Source organism: Ambystoma mexicanum, chromosome 1p (genome assembly GCF_040938575.1).
Source record: "Ambystoma mexicanum isolate Mex_15411 chromosome 1p, UKY_AmexF1_1, whole genome shotgun sequence".
NCBI lineage: Eukaryota > Metazoa > Chordata > Amphibia > Caudata > Ambystomatidae > Ambystoma > Ambystoma mexicanum.
Genome location: NC_090921.1, coordinates 942,156,914 through 942,175,068, shown reverse-complemented (window position 1 = coordinate 942,175,068; position 18,155 = coordinate 942,156,914). Strand labels below are relative to the sequence as shown.

Genomic DNA, 18,155 nt, shown 5'->3' with positions numbered 1-18,155 from the left:
TTTATTACCTCCTGTTTCTCCTTAGTAAGGTGAGTTTCAAGATTGGGCATGCTTAACATCAGGAAGTTTCCCTTACCATTAAAAATGTATCAACAAGCATTAAGCTCTAGCCTGTATCTCGTCTCGTGCATGTTATATATATATAGGCTGTGATAAAGCATCCTTTGTGATATAGAGCAAATCCTAGGTTTGTCTTCCATGATGCCCCCACAGTGCCTCATTCAAGATAAAAGGACAGTGAAAGAAGTGAGTAGGGAGTCCTGAAGAAGCTGCTGTGTGACTGTATGAGGGAATTGTGTAGTTAGTCCAGGAAGGCAGGCCTAGTGGGCGAGAGTCAGCAAATGTCATATGTGGTGCCCATAAGCAGAAGTGAGGAAGAAAGGAATATCATACCCAGATGGCAAGAGAGCGAGACACCTATGAGATAGGCTGTGCACGGGAGGTGGACGAGGAACCTCAAACGCTGGGATCAGGTGGAGCCAATGAAGGCTTGCCTGCCCAGACATGACTGTGAGAAGGTGAGATTGAAAGACCAAGAAGATAAGTAGACAAATTTGCAGACATGAGATATACGTATGTTGATCAGCCTACAGAGGGAAAACCAGTGAGAAGGACATGAGGCGAAAGAAAGATGCGTGAAAAACGCCCGGTAGACACAATTGAGAAAGGGAAAAATGGGACCACCAGGTAAAGTTCCTAGGGCCAGTAATGAATGTGATGAAATTGTGGCGGGCTACAAGCTAGATCCTGGAAACGCATTTCCTACTACAAGTGAAAAGATAATTAAAAGGAGAAATTATGCATGCTGGTACCTGAAAGCAAGGTTTCTAGGACAGTTGAGAAACACAAAGTAGAAAGGATGCATGCTGGAACTTGAAAGCAAAGTTCCTAGAGCCACATGATTTCGAAATAGTATCTCGCCCCAAGATGAGCCTGAAATACTTAGTGCTGGTTTTGCTGACATACATTGTGGCGTTTGCAGCACACCATGTAAACATGGCCACAATAGGTTTGGCACTTTATGCTGACATCAAGCACCAGGTTTGGCTAAAGCTTGGTTGAAGGCCACAAAATTCAAACATGTTCAAACCAAACTATTGCAGTGACCGGGTTTATTCCCTTCTCTCCCAGCTGGGAGGGGTGTGCGTTGGTCAGTATTGCTAATTTCATCGCATGGAGTACCATTTCAGAGGATTAGTAGTCAGTGACTAGAAAAGGCTTTTGCCTTCCCCATCATTCCCCTCTCCTCCTTCACGCTTGCCTCTTGTGCCCATTGGTTCACCCTTTCTGGACAAGGAAGCTGATTAACTGATTTTGATGCATGTAGCAGAGCCTGTCTCCAATTTGGAACAAGGCCTAGGCTACTAAACGAAGTTCTAGACTGTGCCCAAACTCAACTGGCCTGCGCACCTTTCTCTGCTCCTGACTTCTCCAAAGAAAGATTCAGGATGATCATGCTTGCACAGATATGTTATTTTCTTCATCAGAGACTTATTTTCTGTGGATCTGAAAGATGCTTACTTTCACATCCCAACTAGTAAGCAGCATGTCACTTCCTCAGTTCCTCACTTGGCAACAGACATTACCAGTAATTGGAGCAGTACGGCAGATTTTCCTCAAGATAATGACAGCAGTTGACTTCCTCCTTTTCCAGCAACGTGTCCCGGTCGACCCTTACTTAGACGATTGGTAGTCCTTGTTCCCTTGCAAGGCTTTTTGCTACCTCCAGGTGCTTCACAACCTTCTTTTCGAAATTGGGCGTTCTGTGAAAGTGAATGTTTTCCTTACCAGCTACCCAAGGCCAGATTTGTATTGCTTTCAACTGGACACGACACGGATGGGTTTTCCTAACTATGGAGCAGGGCGGTGGACATTTAACAAACCTGTATCGTTTTCTGACTAATGAGATTACGGTGTGGTAGTTCCAGAGGCATATGGGCCTGATTGCGTTGTGCATTTTGGTGATAAAATGAGAAGGCCTCTGCTTCATCTGGGGTTTCTGTGGTCGCAGTTGTCTGTTTCAGTATACCTGGAACTTCATGCAGATGTTGGCTGTAGTACCAGACCGATAACTTGATGGTTGGGGGCCCCCACTCATTAGGATTAGCACATACTATTTTCTTCTTGGATGGGTAGCTACCCTCAGAAACCTCCAAGTCCATGACCTATGGTCCTCTAAGGAGATATATAATCAGATAAATGTCTAGTAACATAGGGTGATTTTTCTGGGCCTGAAAGCTTTCCTGTCAACATTGCTGGACAGGTAATATTGATCTTAATGAGCAATGCTATGGAATTGTTTCATTAGAACAAACAAGGGTATCCAGTGATAATAGACAATACAATTACGGAGAATGCTATAACAGAGAAACAAAAACTGAGAAAAGAACATTGAGACATTTTAAAAATGGATATGGGGGCGGGGTTGGGGGCTAAAATGGGTGGGGTTGGGGTTGCTTTTAGTACATAGAGAAACAGGGAGGTTGGTGGGGGAGCCCCCCCCCCCCCTGCCACCCAAGAAAAAGAAACGCTGAAAAGGCATTCTGTGTAATTACATATAACACAAACAAGGTGGTACAAAGTCTGAGTCTGGCCAAATGGATCTCCCCAAAGTGGATTTTCTCATACAGCTTTGCATGTCCAACAACGACTAGCAGCTCTATCCAGAAGTGCTTTCTGTACTCGGGTGGTGCTTCATACATAGCACTCGAACATCCCAGAGTTTGTTAGTGAGTTACGTCCATCTCAATAAGGAAATGCCATTCCGAACCCTTTTTCCTTCAGAGGCAGAGTGGATATTTCACTGTTTAGATGTCCTGAGGCCCTTTATATTTGATCTGGACAGGACCGGCACTTGCTGCTCCTTGGAAATTCTCTTCACCACCTCTGGGAGAACCAATCGGGGCAAGCAGGCCTGGAAGGCCACCATTGCTTATTGGGTCATCTCCTGCATGCTGACGTTACTCACATCCAGAAGCTTTCCGCTCCTAAAGACCTTCATGTGCATGCGGGTCCTCCGAGCCCTCGGGCTGCTGTGTGGCGCCACACTCGGTAAAGGACAAGGGGCCTCAGAGCCCTCGAGCTGCTGTGTGGGCTCACACTCGGTAAAGGACAAGGGGCCTCAGAGTTCTCGGGCTGCTGTGTGGGCTTTACCCTCCATTTGGTCAAACGATCTTGAGAAGTATCTTTGGCTTAGCTACCTGTATCCTCCCCAGCATAGGGACTAGTCCTTGGCAATCTCCTCAGAGTATGGATGAAATGGCATGTGACAAAGCAATAGAAACATTTTACTCGGCATAGTGACTGCTGGACTCCCAGCCCACAGCCCCCTTTCCTTCAGATGCCCACCAACCATGTCCTCTAAAACATAGCCATCTGTCAGGTTTACACTGAGCAGATGGAAAAAGATGATGGGCAAGGTAAGGGCGCAGTCTGGAAGGCTGGGCACAGGCTGTGAATGCGCCCAGTTTTGCCATTAAAATAACAGAAGCAATATGTTTTTGTGCGTGGGACAGAAGTATGGTGGATGGGGAGCATAAACTAGAAGTACAGTGTGGTGTCTGCAGGAAGTAACTTTTTCTCCTTCTCTCAGTAGCTCTTTCCTCTGCTCTCAAATTGGTCTTTTCTCTATGCGCCTTTGTTTTTTTTATTTTTTATTTTCCATCATTTCTGTGCTCGTGTCTCTCACTTTGTCAATTCGGGGCGCTGATCTCTTTCTTTCTTTCTTTCTTTCTTTCTTTCTTTCTTTCTTTCTTTCTTTCTTTCTTTCTTTCTTTCTTTCTTTCTTTCTTTCTTTCTTTCTTTCTTTCTTTCTTTCTTTCTTTCTTTCTCCCCCCCACCCCCCCCAGCCTTGGAAGTGTCTCCCTCAACTTGTTTCCTTCTGTAGCCCTTTGAATACTCCGTACCTCAGATTTCCGTCTCTCAACCATGTGCCTTCAATATATCTCACTGTTTTGCACCTGACCTACGCTGTGACCAGGGTCGGACTGGGCCATAAAATTGTCTCGGGCACCAATGAAAAAACGGCCTACAGTTGCAAATGGCTGTTAATTCCTTTTGTGACACGGTTTGAAAAGTACCCAAGGGGGGGTATTTTGATAACGTGAGATGCAAATTGTGCATTATAAAGAATATTTATCCAGCAACACTGGTCAAAACTACTAACCGTAGAATGAAGTAACCCATCAAACTGGCCCACATTGGGCAAAAAAGTGGCCCATTTTGTCCAAAATCTGGGCCACCCCAGCATTTTGTGTTTTTGGTTCGGCCATGGCCCTATTGGCCTATAGGCCAGTCCGAGCCTGACTGTGACTGATGGAGAAACAGAGATAGACAGCAATGTCAATTCGTGGCATTATCCCTTTTTAAAATGATTCAGCGTTTTAATTTGCCAATTTATATCAAATGTCACTGTGAAATTTCACGTTTTAACTGCGATTAAATAGCTTTCGAAGACACAAAGACCGCCTCCTCGGTTTGGTAAGAGGTGGGAAACTTTCCCGACCTTTGCATACAAGGCTGGCACGCAAGGATGCATTACTCTGATCGCCTTATCTAATAGTAGTACATCTATACTACAGAGCCCTTCGCTTGCAAACAGAGCATTTAGACATTTTAGGAATAGTGTCCGGTTTATTAAAACATGCTTTTATTAACACATTTAAAGAAGACTTGTCTTTTGTGTTTTTCTACACGTGAGAAATGCTTTCTAAAAAGGGGGTGATTGTATTTGAAAATATGTTTATTTCAGATCCTGGTAAAAATGTCCGAAGTGCAAGATTTAAAAAGGTAGAGGGTATTCATTATATAGGTACAATTGCCTTTCAGAGAGCTTCTGCTTCAAAAATGAAAATGTTCACATATTGGCTGCTTGTTCTGAAGGCCCAGTACTGACTGACTAGTGGTTCTAACAACTAATACTTTGCGAAGGCACTTTAGACTATACATAGTGAACTTTCACTTTGAAAACTCTTTCCCCTCACTCACTTTTGATGTTTACAATCTGATGAAGATGGTTTTTGTGACTTCGAAAGCTAATGCATTATTACATCGCAGGAGAACATTGGTGTTTTTTTTTTTTTTTTTTTTTTAAACTGGACTACCACTGTGACCCTTGACACGTTTTAAATAACAAATAATAATCGATATAATTCCGTTGGAAATTCTACACAATGTGGTGCGTTCACTGTGAGGATTTAGATTTTTATAGATCATAAAGTCGGGTTTTTTGCAGAATCAACCCGTTATTCGATCTTTGAAAAGTGGCCACCAAGGAGCTATTTGGCAGGGCTCTGACTGTTTTAGCAGTTCTTGTCAGTGCTTGCCCCGGGCGGTGGGCACTACTAGTACGTCCCGGTCACAAATCAGGAGCTATGCTAAAAAGTGTGTAGGTTGTTGGTTTTGCTTGGCATTACAGATATTGGCGTTCCTTTCGGTAATATTGACTATTTTATTACCATACTCAAGTTAATATTATAGACTCCAGTTACATGAACATCGTATTTGGCACTGTGGGATTTCAGTCTATAATTTGCCGATCTCTGGCCTGGTACAGTATACATACAGCCCACTGTAATCTGCACAACTCAAAGCAGGGTGGTATTTTCCGTTTATATTGTTTCGTTTACTTGATATGGATCGGTACACCCCGTTTCGGCGCCGCTGGCTCGGCGCAGGCTGATTCGCTGCGGCCAGTTTGCCGCGGTCAGTTTGCCGCGGTCAGTTCGGCGACGGGATGTTTTGGCGCGCCAGTACATGCATATACTTGGAGGGATTCATTTCCCTGTTAAAAAAAGTATCCATAGCACGAGTGCCAGCCAGTCTCCATAGTTGGATGCTTGCAGTGCAGAGACTCGTGCTGAAATGAAAGATAGCCATTTCAGAAAGGCGCTCCTTTATTTTCAGTGCACGTGTGATCGAGTCATTTCTCTTTGGTTGCAGCCTTTGGCCAATGGTAGGTACGCCCTGCAAACTTTTAACCTAGGTCTTTCCAGCATGAATGTGGAGATTGCTGCAGGTTAGCAAAGCACCTTTCGCAGGTGTATCCCCCCTAAAGTGCTGTCATCAATGCCGTCCCCGCTTCTCATGCCTTCAGTTTTGTCTCCTAGAGGGAGTGCCAACGTGTCACCTCTGTGGGCAAAACTAAAGAAATGGGAGGACTGAGGAACGTGTTTGCAAAGGCAGTGATGAGGTGTTTCTCCCGTTAAAATATTATTACAGGAGTCCACCAGGGGGCGCAGAGATGATCTAACGCATCTCGGCTCGTCTCCCCTCCAAGGCGCGGTTTTTGGGTTCTGAGCCCCCCCCGACACCCCCGGAGGGAGGAACCGACATCACCCCCACCCACACGAGTGCCCCGGGCACCCCTGGCCCAAATTTGGCACCCCGAGGTGGAGCCGCGACGGAGAACGGGGCCTCCGAGTTTCGCGGGACCGAGGCCCCTCCTCCCTGCGGCGCCGCGGCTCCGCGAAGATCTGCTCCAACGCCGGGCTCGAGCGAGGCCTGCCGAGCGGGCGGACAACTCGGGCCGACGGCCCCCCCGCCCCCCGGGCGCGTGGAGGTCGGGTGTCCCCGGAGGCTCCCGTGGGGGATCCGGAGACGAGGGGCGGCCCCCCGAGAGTACGGCGGAGCTGAGGACCCGGACGAGGCCCAGGCGACCAGGTGAGGAGCGCAGCACGGCGGCCCCCAAGAGTGGGGATTGGACCTGTAGGAGCCCGCGCAGGGCGAATTGGAGTATCTGGTGAGGGCTCACACTGGCCCATATTGACAAACCACGGCCTTCCATGAGTGGAAACCCTACACTCATGAGGTGAGGCAGTGCAGGCCCGATCCGGAGGACCCCCCCGGGAGCCGACGGCGCCGCAGGGAGAGCCGGGAGCAGGGTTGGGGAGCGCCGGCGACATAGGCGCAAACCCCGCAGGGACCTTTGGCGACGGGGCGCCCCCTGTAAACCGCATTACCGAGGCGGATTGACCAGCCGGGCAGGCAGACCACACCCCGCGCCCACCCGCTGGCGTGCAGAGGGCCCTTGCAACCTCGACGGAAACACAGCTGCGTAACTTGGAGAGGGGAGAGTCGAGGAGAGAATCCTCTGGAGAAAACTTCTATACCTGCGGGGGGAAACCAGTCCGGGGGCCCCGGGGGCTGGGTCTTCGCCCCCGGCTACACATCAGTCGGAGGCCCCCGCCCCGGACGACACGGTCTCGGGGAGGACAGGCGGGCCTCGCCGGCCCTGAATATCCAGAGGGACCAGCCGCGGAGCAGAGATGCTTGAGTGGAATTGATGAGCTGGAGAGAATCCCTACAAAGGTTTCGACGCACGACCCCTGATCCCCCGAGGACGCCCGGAATGGCGACCCAAACGCAGCAAGAGCCAGCGGATACTAGCACGGTCACCAGAGGCATGGCGGCCCTACTGGAAGAAATTAGAGGCTTTAGGGCGGATATTGCTCTGAGACTGGACACCTTAGACAAAAAAGTGGACAATATTGACGACAGAGTCCAGGCACTAGAGAACACCACGGCCTCAAGCGACATCTTTGAGACGCAATTCGACATGCGCCTGTCGGAGCTCGAGAGAAGAGAAGAAAGATGCTCTTTAAAAATGGACGATTTGGAAAATAGGGAACGCCGCTGCAACCTACGTTTCCTGGGCCTCCCGGAGCATGAGGGGGAAACTCAATCAGACATCATCAAGGCCGTCAATGCGGTAATAGGGGCACTTTTCGAAGGGGCGAATACTAGCGAACCAACCATCGACAGGGCCCATAGAGCAGGTGCACCCTCCAGAGGCCCCAGATCTGTTCTAGTTCGCTTTCACTATTTCTCGGAAAAGAGCAGGATCTTGGAACTGGCTCGTAAGAAGGGCCCTGTGGAGTGGGAGGGGGCCCGGATTTCGGTGTATCAAGACCTGTCGGCCTTCACCCTTGCAAGACGGCGCCTATGCTCCCCTCTGACAAAGATGCTTCAAACCAAGGGGGTCCGCTACAGGTGGGGATATCCTTTCTCCCTCTCCTTTGAACTCGAGGGCTACAAATACGTCCTGATCACAGAAGATGATATTCAAAGAGTGTCAGGTGAACTTTTGGACAATGTAAACACGGCAACGGGAGAGCAGGAACGTGAGCGAGCACCGACAGGCCCTAGCGGGAACAAAGCTCCCAAGGAGAGGCGCAGAGTGCGAGGCCAGAGAAAATTTAGGAGAATGACCCCTGCTTCGCTGAGCCCTCCAAATAGCTGAGGCGAACATTTGGCGACAGATGACTAAACCGAAAACTGCCTATGCAAGTGGAGGGTGATGTAGTAGCTGTTTGTACTTTATACTGGACCGGGGGGGGGGGGGGCTCAGAAAGTTGGCTATGATGAGTTAGTGAGCCTGCGGAGGGGAGGCACTGGTGGCCTGGTCTGGCAATCGGATGAAGCCAGGGAACGACCAGGCGATTAGGGGGGAGAGGGGAGGGGGGGAAAAGGGGGAGTTATGTTGTTGGGGTTACGGTTACAGTGTGCCAAGTCTTTCGGGTGTCCTCGCACCCCTGGGGCCGCTTCGAGCCAACAGAGGGCTGCGGAAGTATTGTGGGAGTAAAAACGCTTGCTATTCTAAAATTGGAGCTATGAGCTTTTCTCTGCGCTTTAATGGATGACCCGCTCCAATTCCTGACAGTGGGGTCACTGAATGCTCGGGGACTTAACTCGCCCACGAAGAGGTCTCTAATTGTGAGAGAATTTGTGAGGCTGCGGCTTCACTTTCTTTTTGTGCAGGAGACTCACTGGGTTCGTGGAAAAGAGCCTAAGCTCAGGGCCAAACCCATAGCTCAGATGTACTCGGCCTCCGTTCAGTCAAAGAAGCGGGGGGTGGCCTTGTTGATCTCCCCTGGGGCCCACTTTGTGTTTAAAGCCTCAAAAGCAGACCCGGAAGGCCGCTATCTCATGGTAAAGGGGGAGGTGAGGGGGCGCTTGTTCACTCTGGTCTGCATATATGCTCCGAATGAAGCGCAGGACACCTTCTGGGAAGGGATGAGAGGGATAATAATGTCATTCTCTGAGGGTACCCTGCTGGTTGGGGGAGATTTCAACATGGTGCTTTGCCCTGAGAGGGATAGGAAATCTGATAAGCCCTGCCCCAATGTCAGTCACCACAAGAAGCTGGCGATGGCCTTCCAGGAAGTTAATGGGGATCTGGGCTTGGCTGACACGTGCATCCTTGAGATGGGTCGGAACCCGGACTACACATATTATTCAAAAACACATGCGGCCTTTTCTCGCATAGATTATATCTTGGCCGATGCCTCGTTGCAGGGAGAGGTCACGAGCTCTGGAGTGGAGATTGTCCCATGGTCCGACCACGATATGGTAAGGATTAAGATTGGCCTTCCCCCTGTCCCGGCAACCGGATCCCGGTGGAGGTGTAATGACCTGCTTTTGAAGGACAGGGAGATCCGTCAATCCCTCCTAATAGCCATTGAGGACTATTTCACTCTCAACGACAACGGGGAGGTTGGAACCATGGGAGTGTGGGAGGCATTTAAGGCAACTATTAGAGGCACCCTCATAGGTATTGGATCCGGGAGAAAGAAGGAGAGGGAACGGGAGGAGAAAGTGTTAAAGGACAAAATAGAGGCCATCCAACCGGGGGGGAAGTTAAGGTCACAGATGTTCCCCGGGCAATGGGAGGAACTACAGGGCTTGCGAACTAAGCTGGCAGACCTCCAGGTGGGTCAAACGGAGAAGAAGCTCTCCTTTTTGAAGCAGAGGTATATGGAGAAGGGGGAAAAGGCAGATAAAATCTTGGCCTGGAGACTTCGAGACCTTAGAAATAGCAGGAGGGTGAACTCAATTCACACCCCGGAAGGGGACTCGACCGCGAGAGATACCGAGATAGCGGAACAATTCAGGCTATACTACAAAAAACTGTATCGCTCGGAATACACAGGGGATGGGAACGACGTCAATAGCTTCCTGGACTCCCTCCCTGTACCGGGCCTTCTCCCGGACAAAGCGGACTTACTCGAGAGCCCCATCTCCCCGGAAGAAGTAATAGATACCATATCCTCCTTGAAGAGCGGCACAGCCCCGGGTGATGATGGGTTCACAGTCAAATTCTACAAGACATATAGGTCCACGCTTGCCCCATTTATGGCTAAGATGTTCAATGCGGCACTTGACCAAGGTTCCCTACCTCCCTCGATGATGTCAGCCTTGATTGTTGTCCTGCCTAAAGAGGGCAAAGATCCCTCATATTGCCAATCATATCGCCCCATATCCCTCCTTAACACCGATGTGAAAATTTTAGCCAAGCTCCTAGCGAATCGACTGGCCAAACTGCTCCCCACCCTAGTGCATGGAGATCAGGTGGGCTTCATCCCGGGGCGCCAGGGGTCGGACAATATCAGAAAAACCCTCGACCTCATGCATGAGGCATCTCGACAAGGAGTGGAAGGGTACCTCCTCTCACTAGACTCAGAGAAGGCCTTCGACCGTGTCGAATGGCCTTACATGGGTAGGGTTCTCCGAAAGATGGGGCTAGGTGACAAATTCTGTGGGTGGATCGCAGCGCTCTACAATGGCCCCGTGGCGAGAGTGCTGGTCAATGGGGGCACCTCAGAACCCTTTTCCCTTTCTAGGGGCACTCGGCAAGGATGTCCCCTGTCGCCCCTACTGTATGCCCTGGCAATGGAGCCTCTAGCCATAGCGGTTAGGAATGACCCGGAAATTACGGGAATACATTGCGGCGTCTGCGAGTTTAAGCTCTCCCTCTTCGCAGACGACATCTTGAGCTACCTAACCAACATCCAAGATTCCCTACCCCGGCTGTTCGATCTTATACACCTCTTCGGCTCCTTCTCGGGACTGAAGATTAATACGTCCAAATCAAGTATCATGCCCATGGGTTTGGGGGATCAAGACATCGGAAACAACTCCGACATGCTTGGGGTCAGAATTGAACGGATATCTACCAGGTACCTCGGCACCACCATCCCCAGAGATTTATCCCAACTATACCAGAGCAATTTCCCGGAGATCCTCTCTCAAATCAGTAGGGACCTCAGGCGCTGGACACCCCTCACGCTTTCCTGGCTCGGGCGCATGGTCACAGTGAAGATGAATATCTTGCCCCGCCTCCTCTATCTATTCGCAGCGCTTCCCACTGTGGTACCCGGGTCCTTCTTCGAGGTGCTTCAGTCTCGAGTTCTTATGTTCATCTGGAACGGTAAGAGGCCAAGGATCAGGACCGCCACCCTGACCCTCCCGAAGACCCATGGAGGTTTCGGCCTCCCCGACTTCCGGCTTTATTACAAAGCAGCCCAGCTCCGGGTAATGTTGGAGCATATACGGGACGATATGGGTACTTACTGGACGTATATCGAAGACATGCACACCCACCCGAAAAAAGTTAGAGACCTTTTATGGGCTCCTCCAAGGAGTCTTCCATCCCAGATAAGAACTCACCCCACCCTGGCAGCCCTGTGGGCACAATGGAAGCCCAACAAGGCTAATAAACTAGTGTCAACGTGGCCCTCCCCGCTGTCCTCGCTCTGGGGCCCCCCCATAGATCTGGGCTCTAGGGGATTCCAAGACACTCAGGCCTGGTCAGATATGGGGTTGGAGAGGGTCTCCCAACTCCTGCGGGAAGAGGGCTTTATAGAGAATGAAAGCTTGAGTGAGGCTTTAGCAGATAGACCCCCCACGGTCTTTGAATACCTGCGGCTGAAGGGAATTCTGACACACCCTAGGTGGGCTGACCAGCTTAGACGCTCCCTCACTCCATTTGAAACCATATTGGCTAAAGGCACAACTCGGAAGGGCTCGGTATCCAAGTTTTATGGAGCTCTGATAACTGCTGACCTAGAGGGTAGACAACCCTTCAAACACATATGGGAAGAAAGGCTGGGCATGCCACTAGACGACCACACTTGGAGGGCTGTATTCAAATCTATTTTCTCAGGTTCCCTGTACACCGCTGCCATGGAACATAGCTTTAAGATCCTACACTCGTGGCATCGCCCCCCGGCCTTATTATCCAAGATGTTCCGGGAAGTATCCCCCTTTTGTCCAAGGGGCTGCCACCAACGGGGAACCTGGTTTCACATGTGGTGGGGCTGTCCGGCCATACAGGTCTATTGGTCGGAATTGCTCAGCTGGATTAAAGACATTGAGGGGTTCAGCCCGTCACTCCACCCGCTAGAGGTTCTGCTGGGCGTTCCCATGCCAGAGACTGAAACTAATGTGTATCCCAAGGTCATCGGTGCAATGCTGCGAGCGGGGAGAGTGGCGCTTGCCCAAAAGTGGAAGAGCGCCCTGGCCCCCTCTAAAGAGGAATGGCTCTGTAAGCTCAGGATGATCTTCATATATGAAAAACTTACCGCTATAGCAAAGGACACCATGTCTGAGTTTGTGCAAGAATGGACCGCAGTTCTCCTGCATGATGATTGTGTTACCATGAGGCTGTAATATGCATACAGAGCTGGGTAGTAATGGCATACCCTCTTACACCTTCCACGAACCCAAGATGCCTACTGTTTGACGATCCTCTTGTTGGGCCCCGCTGTCTCAAGAGTATTAAATACAAGCATGTGATAAGCGAGTGTTCACTCCTAAGCTTGGAAAGTTTTGCAATACCCCAAGACTTGGCAAGTTAAATGTTTGGGGGGGAGGGGTGGGAGGGGGGGTTAGGGGGATGGGAGTTAAGGTTAAAAAGAAGAAATGCAGAAAATGTTACTGACAACTTGTTTCGCTTTGATGTTATTGCCGGTTGGGCCAGCACTCTTGCTCAGCCTCATTTGAGTATTGTCAATAAAAATAATTTGAAAAAAAAAATATATATTATTACACTATCTTTAACATGATGAAGGGAAAGCAGGAGGAACTGATAAACACGGATTAGATGCAGTTGGGGAGGGGGATGCTGGTTCCTCTGAAAGGCATGCCGAAGCAAGACATTTCGGTGCGGCCAGTTCGGCGCGGGATGTCCTGCTCCGATATGTTTAGTTTCAAAATGTAATATTAGGCATTTGCCGCCCTCTAGTGGCTGTATGGTGCAAAAACTGTACGTTTAGATTTCTCCGAGACTGCAGCTGAGCACAGTGAAATGCCAAGAATGAGCGGAGGATCTGCATAATCATTAGAGGTTTTGTCACCACGTGGTGGTGTTACTCACATCGATGATGTCCCAGAATTACCATCGCTGTGGTTAGTTGCCCCCATGCTGCTCCAAAATACTTAAAGCCGTCTACAACTTATCTGTTCCTTCCCGCCACTCCTACCGTTGACTCCATCCCCACCATGGAAAGAGGGTAGGGTCTTTTTCTCCATTGTAGCCATGTTGCACTGGGCAAGTTTTCCTTCCAAGAAAGCGCACTCACTTTGTTAGCGCCCTAACGTTGTGCCGTGGTGTCAATGGTGACAATCACCTGGGTGGTGGGCCGTAACAGCACCACTAATGGCCCCCAGCCACCCAGGTGATTATCGCCTCATTGGCGGTATGTTATAATTTCAGGTAGAGTTTCGCTCACCCAATCTTGAAGATTGTAGTGTAACTCTTTAAAGTAAATGCAGTTTGGGCTGTCTGATGTCAAACGATATCCCTCCTTCTGTACTGTTCCCTGCATGATGAATAACTAAAAACCTCCAAATACACCGGTGGCTTTTTAATATATTAAGAAAAAGGGAACTGGAGTAATGTGCCATGTGATCTTTAGGTCAGTGTGTGAAACCTTTAAGGACATTTGAGGGAGCTCATGTGCCTCATTCTAAATGGATCACGTGTACCTTATTTTCAATGGATGACTGCTACATCATTCGAAATGGATCACTTTCTAGGGAGCTTGTGCCCTAGTTTGGGAAACAAAGTTTGAAGGTAAGTTACTTATGCCAGTGTAGTTGCAACTTCTTGCCCTACAAGCCTGCGTTTATAGATGTTAACAGGTGTTGTTGAACAATGAAGTGTTGTTGTTGAAATAGTTTCTATTTGTGTAAACCGGTGCAAACAAAATCCCATTGAACTTAACGGTTGTTTATTTTCTGCAGATATTTGGCTTCTTGGCCACAGTGGTGTATGCAGTGAATACCTACATAGCCGTCAAGAAGTGGAGCATGAACAGTCGACAGCAGAACAGTCGCCAGACCAGTGACTACATTCGTGCTCGGACTGAATCCAGAGAAGCCGAGGGCCGGCCAGAGATCCAGCGCCTAGATGCCTGAAAGCGGTTTACTCCTTGCCACAGACAGTTCGCATGCTGTCAAGTAAAGCAGGATGTTCCTTTTTTGAGGGAACCAGGTGCTCGTGCTACGTGATCTAGATGGCATCTGGCAAGCACTTATGTGATGGGACCCCCATTTCCACTTAACAGGAATGGTCCATATTTGCCTGAAAGAACCTTTCATAAACTCAGCGCAGTCCAGGGAAAGGGTTTCGAACAACCACTCTGTTGTCTTCTGGCCACCGGGCAATGCCCTGAAGATGTGCCTCTGGATGCGGCCCATCCTTTCACGAGCGAAATTGCGCCTTGCGCACTTAAGCTGCATTGTTTACTGTAGCAAGTGGTTGCTGGGTTATTTGCTGTTCACACATTGTTTCGTCCAGGGATATGCGTCATAGTCTGTTGGTATGTGGAACAAAGAAATCCCCAACTCTCTGGACATCATTTTCCACGACTTTGCCACAGTTGCCATCTTTTTTAATGAAGCCCAGGCTGGAAGGCACATGGCTGCAAAAGGATGTGTATTTCAGACAATGCTTCTTTAACAGCATTCCAAGCCACTCATGTTGAATACCATCTCCATAGCAGGCTTCAAGTAAATGGTAAAAATGATCAAAAGTGCTAGCCGCAATCCCTGTTACCATGGTGGCAACAACAAAAACCTGAAGATGACAGAAAATCAACGTGTGGCCCTCTTGCTCAGTCAATGCAGAAGGAAATCAATGGGAAGTTCAGAGTATAGCAAATGAGTGATGTTTTGTATCAAACTGTTTTTAATCTCTCTCCAGATATTGTGGTTTTATAAATGCCCATTTGTGTAACTAATTATGAATTTTCCAGTCCTGAAAGTTGCTGCTTCCCGATGACACCCATCCGGTATTTAATATAAACCACTTTTGTTTGCTTTAATAATGTGGATTCTTCTAGGAGACTTGGCTAAAGTGAGTATCTCCTACTTCAATCAACTGTTCACTATAGCTGGTAATTGACTATCCTCATCAACACAACTTAGCAGAGTACTTTGATGGCTCTTTTAATTTAGTGTGCACTACTCTGCCTAGAACTGAATCCTGCCTTTTTAAGATCGTTTTTTTAGAAATGTGGTGTGATTGAATTTACCTTTTTAAAAGTAGATGCTTCCACTCGAGTTGTTCCAGGCACCAAAAAAACGGAGAGGTGCCACCCCTCCAAATAAATGCAAATGTGGTGTGCGAGTAGGAAATAGATATATATTTTGCCGTGTCTGGCCCTACTCCTTTATTAAGGGTTTCGTTTCTTTCCAACATGGACCTTTGTGTCATTTAAAGTGTAAGGGTACTGTTCCTTTTTGTATAATAGCATTCCTGCTTTGCAAAGCAATCGGCGGTTCTTGAGCAGATTACTGTTGCCTCCAAAGACCCTTTTTCAGACAGTGATCTTCTAAACCGAAAAAACATTGTGCTGGCCTCGAAATGAGGAAACGCAATCAGAGAGTTGATTTTGATTTTGTTGTATTCATAAAGTTCACAAATGTCGCCAAGTTTGGCCTCTGGGCTCCTAAACAATTGACAACTAATCGTATGATTGTAAAACGCTGCGAACAACCCGTTTTTTTTTTACACATTTCCAGAAGTATCTGTGGATTTTTCATCTAGTACAGACCTGGCAGTGGATGGTGTACGTGCCCTGCTAGAACGTGGGGCTGAATTATGGCTGACCTTGTTCGGCCACATGGGGTTATGATGCAGATGGTCTGAACCTTACAGAGATGAGCTCTGTGAACAACACAACGCTTTTGTAGTGTAGTCTAAATGTTTGCCTAGAATTGGTGTCTATTGAGAAACACTTCTGGGAAGGAAAGTGCTCAATTGTTCCCAGAGTAACAGGAGAAGAGGGGAGAGAAGGAAAAAATTAAGCATCCTGTTGAGAATGCATACCCAACATGAGCATGAAAGGAGGCCATTTTAAGAGCAATCATGTACGCTTTCCCTAGGAGAGTAATCCAACTTTGCCGTTTTGCACCACACTACGCATTCCATCTTTTACACTTGCATGTACTGACGTTTAATACCCTGCATTTACATTGGGGACCACTGCATTTATTTCCTACTCTGTACTTACGGAGTACATGGCACCAGACACTGGAGGTAGTCTGTGGCTGTACTTGCTACAACTTCTTGAACAATCTGCAGCTCTAATTTATATATCACTTTAAATAATCAATGATTTTCCCAAAAGTATAGAAGGTTGTAGTGAATATTTTTATATTTTCTTGTAATTATGGACCAAAGAGAATTATTTTGCTCTGTAGATGTACTATTGTTCTTAGCATACTCTGTGACTTTACTTTTGGCTACTAAACTATAATACTGAACTCATCCTTCTGCTTCAGTATATGTTAAGGATACAGGCAATCCTCATTAAAAATCAATTGGCATTTTAAGGGAAATCATGAAACGGATATCTCGCTCACATGGGCCGGAACATTGTCCCATTGCCCTCCAAAGGCCATATCGACCAGAAAACAGCTGATGAAGGTTGGGCATCACCTAAATTGTCATTACTCCTTCTACTGCATGGGGTCTGGCACAGATTCACATGCTCAGGAATATTCCCTGTCGTCAGGCTGGGAATCCTTGGTAAGAAAAAGATAGCAGTATTGCTTTAAAACTTGAACACTGACTTTCTTCCTGTTATCCAATCACTGTAGACCGGGCCATACTGCACCCATCCAATGACAATCCTCTCCCTGAATCCCACCCTCGCTGGCCATCTTTATTTTTACTGCATGTTTCGGTGCAAGGAGTCCTTGAGTTTTGATATTTGTTGGATTCTTCGACGAGAAATATCCACATTTTGAGAAAATGTTGTAGTTCACTGATGTCTAGTTGGCTCCGGTAGTGGGGCTCCGTTGCCGGTTACATTTTTGACGTCTACACTACCTGTCAATGTGGAAAAGCCAAACGAGGCCTACTTCGTGCCTCGCCATGTTGGAGGAAGGCAGGAGAAGCCTGTTCAGGCTCTGCTCCCGGTGTGGTTTGAGGAACATCTACATAGGGGACAAGCACATGAGATGTCTCTACGTTCTGCATCCCGATCGCGAAGTGGAACGGTGCAACATCCGCTGAAGTTTTCCAGGCAAAACCAATGGGACCATTACTGACGGTTGGTGCCGTGGCCCCCTGGCGTGGTCTCCGGGCCTGCTCAGGCGGAGCCCAGTTCAGGCTGCCCCCAGAACGTTCTCCCCCTGCTAAGAGCTTGAGATCTGCGCAGGAGGTACCCCCGTAGGGGACACGTAAAGCCAAGTGACAGGCGGTTGGTCTGGCTAGAGATGCCGCGGATGCAGGTCTTAGTTCGGGACACACACGTTCCCAGGTGCCTTGCCCATCTACGGTAAGCCTGCCGGTGGCCCGGCGTAAAGTCCTGAAAGCATGGTATTTCGTCACGGGACGAACCAAAGAAACACTCTCAAAAGGAACTCTCTTCAAAGCCCACAGTTTCAACAACTGCAAGGACGTTGCCTGTCAACCAGATCGTCATCAACGACACCCATCAACCTCCTCCACGACCACTCCGTCGACGACCACCCCATCAATGGCCACTATGTCGACGACCCCCTCGCCGTTGAACAAGGAAAAGCCGATGTCCAAGCCCGCGGTGATGGCTTCGCTGCCGCCAAGGCCCATCACTGTTCCGACCACGACTACTGCCTCTTAGATCGTCACTTCAGTCAGTGAAAGCACTGGTCATATCTGTAGCCCTGAGGGAAGTGGCTAGACCAGGATATTCGTTGCCTCCGGGAATGCCTTTTCATGGGCAGCAGTTCGGATCGAGAGCTCCGGTGGTCATTTGACCATTTATTCTAGCTCTGACGATGAAGTACGGCAGGAATGCTTGGACACAGGTGGCTACAGCATGGGGTCGCCAAGGCACACAAGCCCTTTGAGGCGCTCAAAAGCAGTCCTCCGGTGGGCCTAGGAA

The 18,155-nt window shown here is 48.7% G+C and overlaps 1 protein-coding gene across 1 annotated transcript in view; it reads left to right on the top strand.

The window, feature by feature from the left end:
- Positions 1-18,155, top strand: part of CMTM4 (CKLF like MARVEL transmembrane domain containing 4) — a 659,789-nt gene that overhangs the window by 615,367 nt on the left and 26,267 nt on the right. The window contains exon 4 of the mRNA XM_069653104.1: positions 14,023-18,155. This exon is cut by the window's right edge and continues 26,267 nt beyond it. Within this exon, the coding sequence (XP_069509205.1) occupies positions 14,023-14,196 (174 nt within the window). The 3' untranslated portion in view covers positions 14,197-18,155. The remainder of the gene's footprint in view (positions 1-14,022) is intronic.